At 40.9% G+C, this 19,857-nt stretch overlaps 2 protein-coding genes across 3 annotated transcripts in view; one reads left to right on the top strand and one right to left on the bottom strand.

Annotated features, from left to right (window-relative positions):
• The first annotated feature begins 2,809 nt into the window (after nt 1–2,809).
• SETD6 (SET domain containing 6) lies at nt 2,810–5,672 on the top strand. Its single transcript, XM_006878725.1, has 9 exons — nt 2,810–2,836; nt 3,011–3,106; nt 3,184–3,328; nt 3,413–3,554; nt 3,649–3,843; nt 4,050–4,170; nt 4,769–4,949; nt 5,094–5,233; nt 5,373–5,672. The coding sequence occupies exons 1-9, from the start codon at nt 2,810–2,812 to the stop codon at nt 5,670–5,672; spliced, it is 1,347 nt and encodes a 448-aa protein (XP_006878787.1).
• Nucleotides 5,673–7,135: 1,463 nt separating this feature from the next.
• The window catches only part of CNOT1 (CCR4-NOT transcription complex, subunit 1), a 100,005-nt gene continuing 87,283 nt past the window's right edge, over nt 7,136–19,857 (bottom strand). For both annotated transcript variants that reach the window (XM_006878723.1, XM_006878724.1), the window contains exons 39-49: nt 19,087–19,318; nt 16,821–17,069; nt 16,002–16,165; nt 15,694–15,811; nt 14,077–14,178; nt 13,126–13,299; nt 11,791–11,940; nt 11,395–11,575; nt 8,590–8,722; nt 7,627–7,761; nt 7,136–7,473 (exon numbers count right to left, since the gene is read on the bottom strand). In XM_006878723.1, coding sequence (XP_006878785.1) covers nt 7,395–7,473; nt 7,627–7,761; nt 8,590–8,722; nt 11,395–11,575; nt 11,791–11,940; nt 13,126–13,299; nt 14,077–14,178; nt 15,694–15,811; nt 16,002–16,165; nt 16,821–17,069; nt 19,087–19,318 — 1,717 coding nt within the window. In that variant the 3' untranslated portion in view covers nt 7,136–7,394. The remainder of the gene's footprint in view (nt 7,474–7,626; nt 7,762–8,589; nt 8,723–11,394; nt 11,576–11,790; nt 11,941–13,125; nt 13,300–14,076; nt 14,179–15,693; nt 15,812–16,001; nt 16,166–16,820; nt 17,070–19,086; nt 19,319–19,857) is intronic.

Here is a 19,857-nt window from a genome sequence, read left to right as displayed (position 1 = left end):
CCTTCTTAGCTCAAGTCAGCAGGAGGTGGTCTGTGGTGGTTCTGGGGAGAAAGGACCAGTGAGTTCCTCTGGAGAATGGGTGAGCAGCCCCTCAGTTTTTCCATCTCTGAGGGTGGAGTGGGCATGGGCTAGGGCCTGCTAGCTTCTCCAGTGAGAGGCTTTTCCCACATCCCAGCCCTCTGCTGCCCTGAAGTCCAGGACTGTGCCCTGGACTTAATTCTGCCTGTCATATCCACCTTACTTTGTAGAATCTCCTGGCTCAGAAACCAGGAGCACAAACCCCGAAACCAGAAAAAAGGAGGTGATAGCAATGGAAACTGAAGAGCTGTGGGGAGGGAGGATGTGTGTGGCCCTCTGAGGCTGAGGACACCCGCTTGGCGTGTCTCCTCTGCACACATCACCACCACCTTCCAGATGTAAAGCCATTATTACTAGACCGAGTTAAGAGTCTGACAGGTGTGTTGGTCTGTTCTGAGTTTTAGTCGCTCATGTGCTTCCAAATGTGACTGAAAAGCAGGTAGAATTAATCCCTTATTGTAGATAGCACTGCGAATCTCAGACTTTTTTTCCCCCCTTTAATTTTTGCTGTGTTTCCAGATGAGATATCTATAAATATCTATACAGTATATATATAAATATAAATATATGTATATTGGGTCCTCCTGTGTGTGGTTTTTCCTTGGAGGTAGTTTGTGTCTGCTTTCTCTGGTCAAGGTGCATACATAATGGCGTTTATTATTTTCCTTCTGTACAAAGTGAAAAGTGTACTATTGTTTGTACTGGTGGCTTTGTCATGAGACTCTGAGATGACACAATGTACAACAAATTAAAACTCATGCACATGTAGAAAAGAGTTAGCTGTGCTCAAAAACCAATAAAGACACTAAGAAGAATGTTAAGTGTGGTTACGCCCCACGAAAAGGTTGTCCAGGCTGGCATTTCTTGTGTGTGAGTGGGGTTGAGGGTTGGGGGAGGGCAGGGACTTTCTCCATCTTGGTATCTCCAGGGTTTGTCACATACACTACTTTACATTAATTCCAAGATGTGGTGCCTTATGTATGAGGCAGTTCAACAACAACAAAAAAGTCAATAATATTAATAACTAGTTGCTGTTGGGGACAGGATGCTCCTCTCCTGTAAAGATTGAATGACAGCCTTGGGAATCGGATTGATGGAGGGTTCCTAGGATTTGGAACTGACTGGAAGGTAGCAGGTCCCTTAACCCTACAGTGCAGCTGTTACTGGCTTTACAGAGGAAGAAAGGAAGCTTCAGGATAAGCGACTGACCCCACTAAGTCATTCCACATGGTTTGACTTCAAATCCTCTGTGTGAGCTAACGTCATTTGTTGTCTGAGTTCCTTAATTGAAAAAACATGTTACTTAGTTGTTTATGTTTAACCATTATGCTTTATTACCTTAGTTCTGGCGTTCCTGTCATATGCGAGTTAATGTAGAAGAGCAAGGAGATTAAAATACCCAATACATGCTGTGCAGAGGATGAAAGTGGGAGCATGTGGAAGTGAGAAAGCTGGGAACTGGGGTGTCTAGAAGAGAACTGGTTCTAGATGCGGGACCAGGCGCACACCACCCTGCAAGGTGTGCGTGGACTGCTGTCACAGCAAACAGCAAGACAGGAGGCTCTGGGTGCCCCCCTGGGTGCATTTTCATCTGATCCAGAAGCAGGACTCCGTTCTAGCACCCAGACTTTCTCCATGAGCGGTCCCAGCAGTCTGAGTCTCATTAAAGGGAAGTTGTCGATACAGCACCATAACACTCCCTCCAGTCCTCAGATCAGCATTTTTCTGAATAACTCAAGTTATTCATCCTGTTTCTATAGGATTCCAACTCAGAGATCCCTATGCACAAAGCAGAATTGCCCCAAAGAGTTTCTAAGACTCTATAGACATTAAACATTTAATCGCTGTGCCACCAGGGCTCCTTCCATGCAGAGCATCCACTCCAAGAAAGCAGCCCTGCACTGCAATCCCAGAGGTGTGTGGTTGGGATCCACCAGATGTTCTGCTGGAGGAGGGGCAATCTCCTCCTGTACCTGTCAGATCTGATTTGACAGTACGGTACACACACACATAAAAATAAAATAAAAAGAAAGCAGCCCTGGTGGCTGTCCTGCAGTCCGAGTTAAACTGCTAAATGCAGTTGAAATCCACCACCAGCTACTCCACTGGTGAAAGCAAGGTAATTTCCTCCTAGATGGGAACGAAATCACACCCTGCTGAACACTGCTGGAAAGCAGAATGAATAAGTGTCTTGAAACAATTGGGAATAGAAATACAACATGCCAAAATAGTTGGGACACAGCAAAAGCAGTTCTCAGAGGTCAAATTATGCCAGTAAGCACACACATCAAAAAAGAAAAAAAAAATCCATGTCAATTCTTTAACGCATCACCCCCATCACTTGGAAAAATAATAGCAAGCAAAGCCTCCATTCTCCTGAAGAAATGAAAAGCCATATTGTTGGTAGGTGCCGTGTAGTTGACTGCACTTAGATCTTAACTGTGCCCTGTGCTGTGCTATCCTCACCAGCTCGGTTGTGCAGGAGCCTACTGATCTTTCTCGGACCCCTCACCTTTCATCAAAGACTAGCCCCTCCTGAAGACATGTCCACAGTATAAGGAAGAGGTTTCACCTCCCGTGCCTCTAAGTAGTACTGTGATTGCCATTACCAGGAGCCACCCCTTCCAGATCCGTGGAAACCACGTGGCCCCAGAGGCCCGCCTTGGCGAGGCCCCGCCCGGGGGCGCGGCCAGACCCGGAAGCGCCACCTCGGAGCGGGCCTGGAGGGACCATGGCGACCGAGGCGAAGCGCCCGCGGGTGAGGGCACAAGCGGCGCCTGGCCGGCCCTTTCCCTCCCCTGTCCCTGAGCGCCGCCCCGCTTACGCTCCCCAAGGCTCCTCCGGTGGGCCCCCAGCCTGCCGCGCGCTCCCTCTCCCACCCCCAGCCGGCCGCACTGCTGGGTGCAGCCTTCACTGCACCCCCTTGTCTCAGGTGGCGGGACCCGTGGGCTGCAGCGAAGCAGATCCAGACCCAGTGGCGCGCTTCCTGAGCTGGTGCGGGCAGGTGGGGCTGGAGCTGAGTCCCAAGGTGAGCGAGGGGCCGGTGGGCCAGAGGGCTGGAGGGAGGGCCCGCGCCCGCTCCCCGCTGACCGCGCTCCCGCGCAGGTGGCAGTGAGCCGGCGGGGCACGGTGGCCGGCTACGGCATGGTGGCCCGCGAGAGCGTGCAAGCCGGAGAGCTGCTGTTCACGGTGCCGCGGGCCGCGCTCCTGTCTCAGCACACCTCCTCCATTGGCTGCCTGCTGGAGCGAGGTGAGCATGCGCAGCCTGCGAGGCGCCCGGCTGGCCGGCCGCGGGATGCCCACCGCCTAACCCTCCACCCTGGCCCTCCCGCAGAGCGAGGCGCGCTGCAGAGCCAGTCCGGCTGGGTGCCGCTGCTGCTGGCGCTGCTTCATGAGCTGCAAGCCCCGGCCTCGCTTTGGAGCCCCTACTTTGCGCTCTGGCCGGAGCTGGACCGCTTGGAGCACCCCATGTTCTGGTGAGAGCTTTGGGAGGGGCCGGGGGCGAGGTGTAAGCAGTGCCGGCTGCTTCCGCCCCCCATGCGTTAGGAGCCTGGATGGGATTGTCTGCAGGCCGGAGGAGGAACGCCGGCGCCTGCTGCAGGGTACAGGTGTGCCCCAGGCTGTGGAGAAGGATCTGGCCAACATCCGGAGTGAATATCAAGCCATCGTGCTGCCCTTCATGGAAGCACATCCCGACCTCTTCAGTCCCTGGGTTCGCTCCCTCGACCTCTACCAGCAGCTTGTCGCTCTTGTAATGGCCTACAGGTCAGTGAGCAGAAGGAACTTTGGGAGACTGGAGTCTTTGAGAAGTGTTGGTTTATCTCATCAGTCTAGACTATCAAGGGAGACCTGGTCATCTGCCCTCATGACAAGCCCAGAAAGAGGCAGCAATCAAAATTGACACCCTGCACCTAAAACGGGGAGTAATTTTACTGTTCTATCAAAAACTGAGCTTTTAGCCAAACTGTCAGTTTTCAGGAGCCGCTGGAGGAAGATGATGATGAAAAGGAGCCTAATCCTCCCTTGATGGTGCCTGCTGCAGACATACTCAATCACTTGGCTAACCACAATGCCAATCTAGAATACTCACCAGTGAGTAGATGCTGTTATTTTCTTACTCTGAAGGGGAGCATGTTATTGAAGCCAGGGTTTCATTTATGCTACCCTGACTAAAGGTGCACTCCAGTTCTTGCTAAGACAACCTTGAGGAGGTCAAATTCCCTCTTTGGGCATCTACTTTTAATTTTACTAAAGCATGTGAATGCAAACTTTGATTGCCTAAATAGCATCTAATGCAATTACTCCTCAGCCTGGAGGCTGTGTGTCCTTAAGTCTCACACTCAGGGTCTTTGATATTGTATATACTGTTAATGCTACATGTTGTTGTTATGCTACTTAAAATGTGTAAAAGGGCTGTTTCTGAATCTTTGCTTCTATTTCTCCACTCTGATCTGGGTTAAAATTATTCTTAAAACTAACAATTTTGTAAAATGCTCTTAAAGATGACTAAGGAAATTAAGGGAGGTCACCTTATAAAAGCACCAAGCAGTTTTGTAGTGCTAGCATTATGGTACTAAGGTTTATTGGTAATTGCTAATTGAAAACTTTCTCCAGTACCCGCCAGTCACTGCTTAAAAAAGCACATGGCCCTCTCATCCTTCAGTACAGGACCTCTCGTTTTTCATGCTAGGATTGTCTGCGGATGGTTGCTACCCAGCCCATCCCTAAAGACCATGAAATCTTCAACACTTACGGGCAGATGGCTAATTGGCAACTGCTTCATATGTATGGCTTTGCTGAACCATACCCTGGCAACACTGATGACACAGCTGACATTCAGATGGTGACAGTTCGTGAAGCAGCATTACAGGGTGAGTAACCATCGTGGACACCGGTACTCTCTGCTCTCTAGAGGTTGCCTCCCCCGCTTTGGGCAGAGTGAAGTAGGTATGGTGAGAAATGAGCCCTTGGGGTATACTCTGACTTGCACACCATTGTTTTTTTTAAATTTGCAGGAAAAGCTGAAACGGAAAGACTCGTACTATACGAACGCTGGGATTTCTTGTGCCAGTTGGAGATGGTCGGGGAAGAGGGAGCCTTTGTGATTGGGTGGGAGGAGGTGGTTACAGAAGAGGAGCTGACCACCACACTCAAGGTAGAGGGCTGAGAGTGTGAGCAAATGGGAAGCAACAGATGGGGTAACTGAGAAGGAATGAAATGCTGCCAAGCAGGTGTGTCGTAACTTCAAAAGGACGCAAGTGGTGCATCTAAGTAGAGTCTCATGGTTCTTCTAGGTTTTGTGCATGTCTGCTGAGGAGTTTAAGGAATTTAAAGACCAGGATGGATGGGAAGATAACAGAGGTGAAGACAGTCTGATGATCTCAGATATTCCCAAACTCAGAGCATCATGGAAACGACTGCTTCGGGATAGCATTCTGTTGACCTTGCAGGCCTATGCCACGGACTTAAAAACTGAGCAAGATTTACTCAGCAAGGAGGTATATACCAAACTTAGCTGGAGGGAACAGCAGGCGGTACAGGTGCGCTATGGTCAGAAGAGGATCTTACATAATTTGTTGGAATTGACAAGTTAGGCTGCCCTACTGCCTGAAGGAACAGAGGTGACAGGAACTTTAAAATGACATGCTTAGCAAAGGCAGACAATTTGGATTCTGCCATCATTCTTACTAAATAGCAAAAAGGGGAAAGAGTTACAGAGATTACCTGTGAAGTAAGGGTGATACTGTGCAAGAACTAGGGATTGCAGATTTTGGAATCACTTCAATTTAAAAGCTCTGTTTCCTGTTAATTGTAGTAGTAATTTACAGAGTAAGCTTACTCAGTGATGGTGGTGGCATTAATACCATCCTTAATTAGAAAGCCAGCAGTTGTTTGCATCAGGTGGTCTAACGATATTCCAGTCCCACTCAGGTTGAGTTCAACTATTTAATTTTGAAATATTTTGTCGTTTTAAAAAAATTTGACAGTTATCATTGAAGGTAAATAAACTGTTAAGTGGACAAGTTCTAAATATATAGCTAACTCATTTTCTTTTAAAAATTACATCAAAAGACTACCAAGGGTAAAAGATATTAAAGAAAAAGGGTATCTCTTTTTTATAGTTCTGTTTAACCATAGAGACAGGGTCTAACAATTCGGTCAAAAAGAAACAGGAAGAAAAACACTATACAAAAAGCATTTTCCTTGTTTAACATGCCAGATTAGTGGGAAAAAGAGTTGTCAATTCATTCTGCAAAAAGCCGCTGTCCACTCCCTTCCTCACCACCAGCACCAGCTGCTGTAACTGAGAAAGGCACTTGGACTCGCATGCGTGTCGGGAGTTTAATGTTTACAGTCTGCATACACATACAGGTGGGGTAACTAAAGCCCAGGAACTAGAAAGGCTACAAAATACAACACACGGACCAATACATTTTTACAAAACAGTCAAAATGTTTACAAAAGAGGCTGTATTGGTCCTTATTTTGTTGTTAAACTTATGGCCATTCAGTGGTAATCAGGGAAGGCAGTTCATAAGATCTGGTTCCCTTTCTTTTCCCCATAATTTATCAATTATGAGGAAAGAAAGGGGCTAGAATTTATTTATTTATTTTTTTAGGCCTGGTCTGTTTCCCTTTATAAAAATAACTCTCACAGGGCCCAAGGGGTATACTTTCCAGGGGTGGGGGTTGTGGGGTGTGAAGCTGGTACAGCTTGTTGTTCTCCCTGCAGTCACTTTTGGATTAGGGCTGAGAAAGAAGCAAAACATAAAACTACAGGATAGGTTTACTACTTTACCTATCACATCAAATTCACATATACCCCATTTTAACAATGAATGATCTTCAAGGTCCCCTGTTCACATTAAAAAAATAAGTTACATAATATTTAAACTGGCTTTTTGCTATTCTTTGGGACACCAGAATGTCAGAAGACATGAAACTATGTCCCCAGACAAGTGCATGGCATCTATAGCTGCCTCTGTATTCCACGTAGGTACCAGTTTATCCACTTGTCTTGGACATTTTGCACAAACCCAAGAAGTTCCAGACAAAGGTTTTCTCTTTCATATATTTACACAAGTTCAAAATGATATTCACAGCATCTTCTAAATTTTGGCCAAGAGTCAAAAAAATGCATTTAAACTTTGGAACGTGCCCACAGACAGGTGACTGACCCTGACGGCAGTAGGGACAGAGACCCAAGAACCAAAGGGCTGAGAAGTCAGGAGGAGCCAACAGGAGTCTGCAGCCAGTTTATGACTGATGCGACAGGACCTCCAGGCTGAGGAGCTTAGAACGGAGACACAGTTCTAACTAACTGGCACTCGTCCCTTCCATGACTTGCTGTGCTTGCTTCTGTCCCATACAGCATTGTGCAACTGACTGGAATAACCTGAAAAATGAAGACAGTTTCATTTGTGAGAAAAGTTCAGCTCTAGGAATACACATCTAGCTTCCCACTTAGTTTATATACCGCTGCCTTAATCACCCACCCAAGCTGAAGAAAACAAAAGAGAAATTTTCCAGTCAATTGCTTTTTACTCACTTTTCAATTTCTGGGGCACAGTGTACAAACTCGTGATTCCAGAACTTAAACGCTGGATTTTTAATCAGCTCAATGAAGGTAATAAGAAGACCCCAAGGATGTGGCCTATTTACAATTAACCGTTCCAAGAGAACCCTGGAGAAGGAGAAAACTTAGTTAATGCACAGAAAAACACAAATTCATAACCACCCTAGCCTTTCCTCCTTTGCCTGATTATTGAACCGTACAGAAAGTATTAGCTTTATGAAAGACTGGATTTAGTCTCTTTATACACCTTGGCTAATGCAGAGATCTGGGAATTCGATCATGTCTCTACATCCTGGTTTTTCATTTTCTGAATCCTACAAGTTTGAGCTTGCTACTGTAATGTGAGGATAGCAATAAATGCACTTACACAGGGTTCCAAAGACCACATTATAAAAAACTGGAGGGTGCTCACTGCACAACCACCAAATTCTACCTGTCAAACAAAGCCGACCCATAAATAACCATCTTAGCCAACATTATTTGTTTCTACCAGGTATTAAGTCATCAATGTTCAAAAATAGTCTTTTTAAAGTGTTACCAGAAAAGTGAAACATCAGGTAACATGATAGTTACTCTAAAGTTGGGAATTGCTGGTGCTGAGTTGTCCTGAGCCCAAAGGCCATGCATCTCAGCTCCTCAAAAACACAACGCTGGTCACTAGGAGTTAGAACTGACTTGATGACAGTGACTGAAATACCCACACCTTATGTACATAAAACTTAGTGATCACCATTCTACTCTGAATTTTATTTTCAAGCTCAGTCATCATTAAGATGACAGCTAATATGTTAATTTCAATTTCTTCACACTTGACTCTCCCATCTAACACTTTATTGATCTTTTCAAGATGTTCAACGAACACTAAAATGTGTAGGAAAACTACTCAGAACTCAATAAGATAAGGAATGCCATTTGAGAAACAAGTTTCTCACTTACCTTGTGATCTGTTCCTGGATAGCTTCAGTGTTGGCCTCTGCAAAAAGGTACAGCATGGTGCAGCTGAAGTAATGTGTGTGGCTGTTTGGGTACCGTAGCTGATTCGCAATTGCATTTAAGAAGAGATATCGACCTAGAAAAAAGTGGGGTATACTGAGGGCTTACTCTGATATACCAATATGTAAGCAAAAAGATTTCTTTTTAGCTGGATAAAGTTTGAATTTCTGATAGGTATTCAAAGGAATTTGTACTTATAATTTGAATGGTTTGCCATTCAATTATGCCTATCCTTTTGTTTCACAACATTTACAATCCTCACTTGGTAGAAACATGCTTCCCACTCCCTCCCTATAGTATTCTTTTCCAGTTCGCCAAGCTTATCCCTTTCCTTCCTCTACTGTTCACTTTAAAAAAAAGTTTTGAGACCTGTCACTTAAGAAGTGGATGGCCAATTCTGCTTTCCAATCTGTCAATACGAGAGCTCTACTAAAACCTGTCCACCATGGGTGACCGTTATAACATATGACATAAAAATGGTGTAGCTTTCAATATCACAGCAACCCACAAGTTATCTCAGTACAGCAAACTGACAAACAAGTGCTGTACCGATCAGAACACAGTTCTGTTGATACTGAGCTGCTCCAACAATTCTTTTCATAGATGTAATCAATCCAGTTCCTGAGTAGTCCATCAAGTTGACTGTGTATAGTCACCATTTGTATGTTGTTGTTTTGTGTGTTTTTTAAAAGGTATCTGCAATGAGTTAATAATTTATTGTACCAAAGTCTATCGTTCTATTTCCAAACCCATGTCTGTCACCAGGCTTAGATTTTCTAACTACTGGTCCTTCTTCCTTGTTCCCAACTTTTACATTCTAGTCACCAATTACTCTTTTTATTTAAACAAAAAAATTTTTTTTGTGTGTACCATCAAATCAGATCTGACTGGTATAGGAGGAGATTGCCCCTCCTCCAGCAGAGCATCTGGTGGATCTGAACCGCAAACCTCTGGGATTGCAGTGCAGCTTCTTGTCACTAGGCCACCAGAGTTCCCTTCACCAATTATTCTTACTAAATCTTGGTTGCACATTTCATCAGTTTCAGACTGTAAAAGTTGGCAGAAATCTTCACTCTCTTTGGTTTTAGTTGTTGATGTGTTTCAGATGGCTAACAAGCACATGAAGAAATGCTCAAAATCCCTATCCCTAAGAGAGATGCAAATTAAAACAACTATGAGATTATGAGATATCATCTCACCCCAGTCAAAATAGCAAAATTTAACAGAACATCAAGCAACAAATGCTGGCAAGGTTGTGGAGAAACTAGTTGATGTGTATATTTGAATGGTAGTATCATTAACAAGACTTTGGTGTGCATATATAGTATCTGTTGTGGTTGTTAGGTGCCATCGAGTCGTAGATGACTCATAGCAACCCTATGAATGAGAAAGCCTGACACTGTTTGTACACAGAGTTTCCGGATATAGTATCTAGTCACTCTTATTTAGGATGGATGTAGAAATGGCCTTTTGACTATGAATGCTACCTCATTTTTCTTCACAGCAAATTGTGGATAACATTGTGAGGAATGGGAATCCCAGAACACTGTGCTCATGTGAAACTTAACACCTAGACCAGGAACCTGTTGTATGGTTCAAGATCAAGAAAGGAGTGAATCAGGGATGTATCTTTTCCTTCTAATTTTTCTATCTGTCTGTGGAACAGATCATTCAAGAGACTGGCCTGAAGGCTTGAGACTAAAGTGGCTATATGCACCTTTCAGGATGTGTCTTGACTGTATTCTGTCATTAATCCGATTAAATCTTTTTTACTTTGATATAGTTCTGTGTGGTCTGTGAGCGATCACATTGGACTCTGGACCCAGCAAAGCATTAAGATTGATATTGTGATGAGTGGAAAGAGGCATGGAGCAGGAGGGACATGTCTGACCTCCTGGGAATTGGGTTTGTGTTACTGATGCAATTGACAAGGACAGTTTCCCTTTTACGAAGCTGGTACAGATCAGATATGGCTGTTTCCACGTGGCCCTTGTTCTTTTACAATCATATCCTTCAAATCCACTAGCTGTTCTGTGAGAGAAATCTTCTGGGTGTGACATACAGCCTCTGAAAACCCACCAGAGGGTAAGTTTTGAGTCAGTCCCAACTTTTTATGGCCACAAAAACTGTAGTAACAGGCTAACAGTATCCATTTTTGTTCAATATCAATTTTAAGTTGCCTGGAATCCCATCTATATAAAGGATGGGTGTATTCAAGATGAATCAGGCTCTCAAGAAATCTAAGGCAAAGTTAAAAATAGTTTCTTTCTAAAGTTCATTTGTGTTAAAATGAAAAATAAGGAATGAATACAGAGCATCAAAAGAAAATGTGGCTACCTATGATAGAAGTTATACTAGGAATTTCTTTTCTTTTTCAAAATTTGTGTTGATCAGGCAGACAGTTCATCCATTACTCTTTATGCATTTATCATGTTAAATGTTAGGCAGGAAAATATGGTAAAAAAATGCAGGACAAGGGTAGGTAACATGAGCCCATGTTTTAAGAATAATGATTAATAAAAGAACTTTATTTTTCCAAACTTAAAAAATGTAACAGTAAAATATTAACTGATATGGTGGGATTCTGGACATCCCTTTCCTTTATGCTTTTCCATGGTTTTTACACTGGGACATAATAATGTTTAAGCAAAGACATAATAAATAGTTAGGCCTATACTATGTTAGTATCTTCTATTCATTGTGTGCATACACAGACTGGCTTATACAGCAGTAGCCAGCTTCACTCACCTTCAGTGTCCAAGTCCACTGCCAGGTTCTGGAAGATATCCATGTGTGCCGAGTGAGTGATCGTGCTCATAGAAGGCGTACTGCCCTTGTTATGGATATGTGCAATGGCCTGAGTCCCTACGTAGAGCACCAGTGCATTGATGAGCTGAAGGTTGTATCTATTGCCGGGTTCATTGGATACCTAAATTAAGGTGGGAAAAAGGTCTGATATATTGGCTCCCATAGAGGCTTGAATCCATTGCCAGTATTTCTAAATTCTTACATTTATGGAAAGCCTGAACTATTCTCAGCATTCCTTGTACTTTAATCTTTAGCAAAACTAGAACAAGTGTCTATTTCAAATATGTGCTTTCTGTGGAAAACACAGCTGAAAAGTTGAACTACAAACAAACGAACCTGTAAGTTACTGCGCAAATCCGAAAGAAAAGTGACGGGTGATCGAGTTTTAAGATAGGAGTCCAAATCCTTTTTGAATTGGGTTGGCATCACTCCAGTGAAATTGGTGAGAATCCGAGGTGCAATGTTAATTTCACTCAACATGTCCACCTGCCACACACAAATTCAAGAAAAAACCCTAGAATTAGTTTTAGGATAGCAAAACCTATGAAGTGACTGGATTCCCTCCCATGCTTATGCTGTATATAAATTATAAATGTATTAACACTGTAAAGCTGCCACTTTTTATTGGTTTGATGAATCTTTAGGTTTGTGTGTTCTGCTTGTTTTTTTTTAAAAAAAGAAACATTGGCTATATCATTCTTGTAAGAATCTAGATAACACTATGTTAAGAGCCCCTCATTCTATTAAGTATTGTTATGATGTACTCCTGGGTTGGTTTCTGACCCTATATGACAAGGGATATCTCATAAAGAATTCCTAGGCTCTAATTTTTTATGGACACAGACGTCTAGATTCTTTTTCTCAGAGTTCCTGATGGATGCGAACTGTTAACCATTCAAGTTAGGAGCCAATCATCCATCAGGTCGCCTCCTAAAATAAATAAACCAAGATAGGTACCACTAAGATAGTTAACATGAGGACTAGGTCACCAAGAGCTGGCTATAGAGCCTTGTGTGTGCTGCTGGAACTGACCCATGCTCCCCCTCCAGCCGGTTTTCAGAGGCAGTAAACTGCACTGAAGATGACTATTCTTCTTCATTCTGTGGAACAGCTAGTGGATGTGAACTGTGTGCTTCTGGGATTGTAAAGCAGCTTACTATTAGGTCATCAGCACTCCCTTTAAAAAGCCTTAGCGTTTGAAAATTAACCAGCCCAGCCCCAAAAAGTATGAGACAGTACATACTTGTCACTTTAAAAAAGAAATTAATTAAAAAGCATGTGAAAGGAAAACTCCAAGAAAATCCATCAATAGTACTCATGTTTAGATAGCAGTAGTCCCGTCTGCTATACAGCTGAAATACAAGCACTGGAAAATCACCTCTGAAACAGGAATGCGAGGCACTGTAATATTCTTGTTCTATAACTTTTAAGACACTCAGCAAATGACTCGCTAAAACACACACCTAGACTGATATTCTAATCATTCTAACCAATATAAAAAAGAGAAAAACCAAAATTATACAAATACTGAAAACTATTAAGTTTTTATTAATATGAACATCTCCCCCAAAACATACTATTCAACAGTTACTTTGATAATAGCCACTTTATCATTGGCTAAAGTAGTAATGAATTATACCTTTCTTTGCCTTAAAGTATTTGAATCTTTACCTTCAGATTAGGAGTGAATGGGTCTGGGAGCCTCATGTTTCTTGGGAAGGCACTCAGGATCAGATTTCTTAGCTGAATACAATTAGGTGGGATCACATCACAGAACCCATAATGGTAATCACAAAGGAACTCTGGGAAATCATGCAAAAGAACCAGCAACACTCTTAAAGTGCCCTGTTTTTGTTGTTTTGTTTGTTTTTTTTATAGGGGGGAAAAGAAAGAAAAATATTAGCCATTTCCACATTAAGAAAATAAGAGTAATACTTTTCCTACTAAGAATTTAACTCAAATAAAAGGTAAAAATATACTAGCAACAACAAAATTACAGGCTTTAATCAACATTAACAATATCAAAAGTTATCTGCCTAAATATTTACATCTGAAAAGTCCTTAACATTTAGGTCTCAGGTTTCTAGCTTTAAATGCATTCAATAGAAAAAAACGGGAAATAAATAGGGAAAAGAATACTATGTAAGCCTCTATCAGCAAGAGAGAAAAAGATAGGGGAGGGGAGGCAGCTCATGAAATTAAAAAATGACAAACATAACTTATTGCTGTTCAAGAGTCGAAACTCATAACTGACTCTCCATTAGGTTTCAGAGGTAGTGACTGCAAAATGCTCAGTTTTTGGGCTCCCTTATTGACCAGGCCAGAGCTCTTGTGGCCTAGTGGTAAAAAGCCATGCTGCCAACCCAAAGACACCTGGTTCGAGTCCATCAGCTGCTCCATGGGAAAAAGATGGGCAATTAACTCTTCTGAAAACCCAATGGAGGGTCAGCTCTTAGTTCTGACTTAACGATGGACTATGCCGCTAGAGCTCCCTTGAAAATCAAAGAAGACGGGAATAAAGCAGAAGACAGGAAATTTTTAAAAGCAGATTAAGAGTAACTCCTAGTTTGCTTCTCATTAAAAAACAAAACAAAAAGCATTTACTTTATAAATTTAAATTACCTTATAGAGGATTTGCATAGGTTTAGTGAGTTCCACATTTCTAAGGAAAGGTGCTAAATACTTGAATAAATCAATCAGTAGCTGTGCATACATAGGCCATCCCTGAAAGGGTGGGGAATAAAAAAAAATAATTAGCTGCTGTCTGGCTATCAAAAAAGTTGCCCAAACAGCTACACTATGACTTGATTACTGTCTACACCTCACTAGAGAATACTGACAGAGGTACCTCTATTAAATACTGATTTGCATTGAAAAAGAATAATTCTTGACGGCCACTTTAAACAAATTGGCTCCAGAAATTCCTGGAGGTAGTGGTCCTTGTCCCTGCAGCAACATTAAGGGGTAGGAGGGTATGCAAAACAGTAAATGAACAGAAAAATAAGATACTAGGTCAAATTCCTTCTTTTAATCAAGTCTTGCATTACAAGTTCATTCTTGCATAACATAATTTTACTCATTATACTTGCCACCAAACAAAACCAACTCGATCTAAGAGTTAATTCATCACCTAGTTCTTTTCCAAGATTACGCCAACATGTTAATCACATTTTTCCCCCTCGCCTGAGAGGCCAGGTAAAGGTACTTTCAACCTGGTTTAAACCAGCTTAATCATGGCCAAGGAGTAAAACTGGTACATACTGTAATTTTTAAAATTTGGTTGGAGAAAAAAAAATTGGGGTGAAGCAAAAAGGAAAACTGAAACAGAAAAATTTACTAGGTCTGGAATGTGAGACTTCAGGAGCTATAAAGAACAGCATCTATCCAAAGCCGCAACCTTTTGAATTGGGAACTTATGTATCCAACTATGCATCACTCTGTGCTCTTGTTTTCTAAGAGGGTGAATTAAGTTTCCAGTATGGTACCAATCTGTAATTCTTCCTGTTCTGTTCACTCACTTTTACAAATTTGGGTCTGTTCTAGTTTCCCTTCATTGGCCATGAATGAACCAGCTGAAGCTCTGCTCCTCCCATTAACTTTAACCGATATAAATTGGTTATTGTCCCAATAAGACAAAGAACTTACAGAGCATGATCATAAGTTCGTCACATAAAAGAACCCAGTGGTTCTTAATCCGAAAGAATTTTGCAACTAAACATCTAATAGAACACTTGGCAGCTTTAAGGACCTCATTATCCAGCTATTTAGTCAGGTGGTCCAACAGTTGCAAATGAGTCAGTTCTTAAGAAAGGTGAATAATTCCCCTGCTTATGTTTCCATTATTATTTTATCTATAAATCATAAAATGGAATACCTGCAAGTAAACACCTAAGCATGATGACATCACTATTTATATTTAGTAAAATATTACTAATAAGAAAATATAAGGAATGGAGAGTGCAATATGGCACTTGCTGTCACAAAGTACAGTAAATCATGACTTGAATAAATCATCAATCAGGGATTATCTTTACTCATTTAAGCCTTTCTCCATTACTCAATTCAACATTAAATAGAATTCCTAAGGTCAGGGGAAAAAAAACACCCACAAAACCCAATCTAAGTTGCTAAGTTTGTTGCTAAATAACAAACTAAGTTATGAAAAGAAATATAGAGGCCGTGCTAATAAACCCCAGCTAGTTACAGACTTCAGCAACAGGAGATGAATTGCAGCCACACCTTCTGCTGTGGTGTATGTGCTAGCATCCTTGCAATAAATATCCGATGGGAGATCAGTTCAAGCCAGGCATACACAAAGCCAGGAGCTTTGGTAGGCCTCAAGATGTGGAATGTATTGCTGAAAGAAGACAAACATGCAGTCACAGGTACAGTACAACTTAAATTTACTGTTAGCTGAATGAACATAACTGCAAATACACAAACATGCAAACTACCTTACAAATCAACATGCCTAAAGATTGGCAACTGTTAAGTTTACTATGCTAAATGAGTAATGCTTAACAGGAAATCCTACCAACAGTACCCACCAGAAAGCTGTAAGTGTCTGGAAATTAATCGTTTCCAAAACATGCTCAGGTGCATTAAGTTCCAAGAGCAGCATAATAAAAATTCGATGGTAGGGAAGCTGCTGAAATTCACTTTGCCGAACATCATGATCCTGCAGAAGAACTCCCACTACTATACCAAGGACCTAGAGAGCACACAGATTTTAGTTTATGGTCATGAAGATAATCCAGTTACCACATTCAAGTCATGCCTTTTACTTTACAATCTTAAATCTCACATTAGAAGAATATAAATCAATTGAATGAAAAACTGTACAAGTGGTATCTAAAGGGACCTATGTGGCCTTGGAATGTTTTGTCTTGTCTTTGAACTTCAACATCCTGAGACATAGATACTCCCATACTTAAGACATACTCCTTAGACATAGACGAAACTCTAAATGCATTTTCACACTTAACAAATCTGGCAATGTTTTACTTTTGACTCATTATCTTTCCAACAATGTTTAATTACAATGTAAATCAAGAGAAACGTTGTTTTGTTTCCTTTCAGAAAATATTAAGTCAACAACTACAATCTTATCTAAGATGCCATTCTACCTGCAATGGTGGACACTTCTAGCCATGCTATACATTTGTGATAAACCTTGTACTAGTTTAGTGTCATTAACATCAATACACTGAAATAAACTAGGAATTATTTTGTTATAAATATGAAGACAAAAAAAGAGACCACCACAAAATGATCAGGAGAAGGCTAGGCCTAACAGGATTAAACAACAACAGCAACGCAGACTCCAGCTATATACCATGACCAATGCAAAAAAAAAGATGTCAGACCTTGTTGAGCAGATTGATCTTTGTAACAGTATTGGTGGCCTCCCCTGAGTGCTTTACAAGTAGTGCAATGAGGCGGACAAAGGCATCCAGGTTGTGATAACACTTGGCTCGGATCATGGTGGGATTAGCAGCAGGGTTGTGCTGCTGCTCTGCCTGAGCACGGTAACTGATTTCAACACACATTTCTGTACAGAGACGAAAGAACCTTGTTATGAGGTCATCAGTCTTCAGGATTCCTTGCTGGTGCATCTACCATGGTAACAAAAGCATAAAGGAAACAATGAGATAACACATAAGAACAAGATCCTTACAGTTTTATTATTCAGGTGTAATAACTATGCTTTCATTTGTTTCTATTATCACACTTAACATTCTCATTTTGCAAAAACCGTCTCTCAGAGAATGACTTCCCTGCTAAGGAACCAGTACAGAGTTCCTGTGTTTGAAACTTAATGGAGGTAACATAGGTCCATGAGAAATATGGTGATTTGGAACAGAGTCCATGTCAAATTACTTAGAAAACGATCTAGGTAAACAGAAATCACTTATAATCCATCCTGGACTGTGGGAAAGGTGACTTTCCCATGAGAAGGAGACTAAGTTAAACACACTTTTTCACAGAATTTAAGATCATTTTCTCCAATTAAATAATAATAAAAATAGAGTTAAAGTTTTTTTGTTTGTTTGTTAATTTTTTTGTGAGTGTACTGTCAAATCAGATCTGACTGGTACAGGGGGAGACTGTCCCTGCTTTTCCCGGCAGAGCATCTGGTGGATTCGAACCGTGTGCCTCTGGGATTGTAGTTGCAGCTCCTTACCACTAGGCCACCAGAGCTCCCCTTAGAGTTAAGGTTTTTTTAAACTCCAACTGGTTTATCCTCTAAATAACGATTTTTGCAAGATACAAGCATTAAGTTAAAACACTCAACAATTCATATAGAGGTATTTTAATGCAATAAGTTATTATACAACATTAATATACTGTAGAAAAAGACATATTTTAAAAAGAATCTATATATGGCATTTTATATTTGTAAAATAATTTTAGCTCTCCTTTGATTAAAAAAAGAAAATTGAATTAGTAGAAAAACTAACAGAAATCAAAAAAGGAAATTAGGGCTTCTACTACAAGAAAAGCAAATTCTTAAAAAATGTGCAAAGAGAAACAGACAAGTGTAGTGCATTATCTGTATCATATGGAGAGAAGAAATGAGAGCAAATAAGCCAGCTGTGACAGATGCCACATCCATACCCATGAAATAACAATGATCACAAAATCCAAGGATTTCAATTTCTTTCAACCAAATCAATAATCAAAACTATGGATCAGCTTTTTTTGATGGTGTGTGTTCTTCCTTGGATTCCTTTAGTGGGTAAACTGAATACGATTTACTAAGCAACATTTATCTTTTTTTTAAAAAAAAATACTAATTTACAAAATTCGAATAGTGTTTAAGCAATATTCATCTTTGAAAAGTAATTCTGATTTAAATTTTATTATTTATTATTTTTTTAAATTCAAATCAGCTCTTCCCATTCAATTGTCATTTATTTGAAAACAGAATTAATGTGAGATCTTTTTTTGGTGGCACACTTGACCTCTGGTCTCAGTCTCTAGAATAATACTCTCATCATGTGATTAGGGACACAGTGACTTACTGCTGGCCCTAGTCTCTTACAGTGGATCGAAGCAGCAAGTAATAATCAAAACCAGAATAAGGACATCTTTCTAAATTCATGTCTATATTGTTCACCTGATTCCTGACAACCTGACCTTTAGTTCAGAGTTTGGTTACCAATATTGAAACTCTAAATTCCATTCAGAGAAAATTAAGTGAAAATAAATACTCCAAACTATTTCCTAATAAGTTTAAGTAGATAAGCAACTAATTTAGAAAATACAATAAAATGTTCTACTTTTTACTAAATTCTTATTGGTTGAGTTTAAGTTATTTTTATCATGAGAGTTTTTCTATTTGTATTAGCATATAACACAGTAATTGTAGATTATCATTTGGCAATTTCATGATCCACTGTATTCTGAAGCTGTGACAGCTGAATAGGAAAAATACTGATGGGATAAATACAACTAAATTTGTGGGAAATACTAGGTTATATCAATTTAACAGATAATGACATTTTTGGTTTGCATGAGTATGGAGGTAACTGTCTGCCCACATGTATACATATTACTGAGCTTTAATATTGGAGGCATCACACCTTACTTATGTTGAATAAAAAGCACCTTTCTTTCCAAAAGCTCTACCTGTCCAACAAACGCAGAGAAAGCTTTGGTACTGTCACGGCCAGCTGCTGCTGAATGGTAGAGATTCACCCATTCCCTCAGAAGATATTCTGCCTTTTCCCTCAGGCCTGGAGGATCGTCATACTCTGAGGCTTGAGAGATCCCAGAATGCATCATAAAGTTAGGACCTCCATGAGCACGATCAATCATTGCTTCATAGTTGGATCGTACCACTTCCATCAGCTGGGGTAATCTAGTACAACAGAGTGAAAAATCAGTCTACTCATGGGTGTGATTTCAGAGACATACAACTGTTAATTTAACAGAAACCACAGAATCATAGTCATTTCACTTTACCACTTCCATATTTACATAAAACTCTGTTCTTATGGGGCCACAGTCATACAATGGCTAAAGTACTCAGCTGCTAACCAAAAGGTCAGAGGTTGAACGCCATTAGTCACCTCTGTGGGGAGAAGAGTCTGTGAAAATCGTAACCCTGAAACCTGAGGGTAGTTACACCCTTATCATAAAGAGCTGCTCTGAATTGGAACAGACTCAATGTCAAGGGGTTTAATCCTTATATTTTGTTACTTTATTGGTGTCTTCATTCTGCTTATTTATAAAGACATTAGATAAATGACTGGAGCTGAGTTAATAAACTACTTCTAGACAAAAATAAATTTGCCTGTTGAAATGGAGCTGATATTCAGATTTAACACAGCATGCCTATTTCCCTGTCTTTCTTGTAGGCAGGGTTTTTTTCCTACAAAGTATTATATTAGGCTCACT

The sequence above is a fragment of the Elephantulus edwardii genome, unplaced genomic scaffold (genome assembly GCF_000299155.1).
Source record: "Elephantulus edwardii isolate Elephantulus edwardi_28Jun2011 unplaced genomic scaffold, EleEdw1.0 scaffold00001, whole genome shotgun sequence".
Classification (NCBI taxonomy): Eukaryota; Metazoa; Chordata; class Mammalia; order Macroscelidea; family Macroscelididae; genus Elephantulus; species Elephantulus edwardii.
This window is presented reverse-complemented; position numbering and strand designations above follow the sequence as displayed.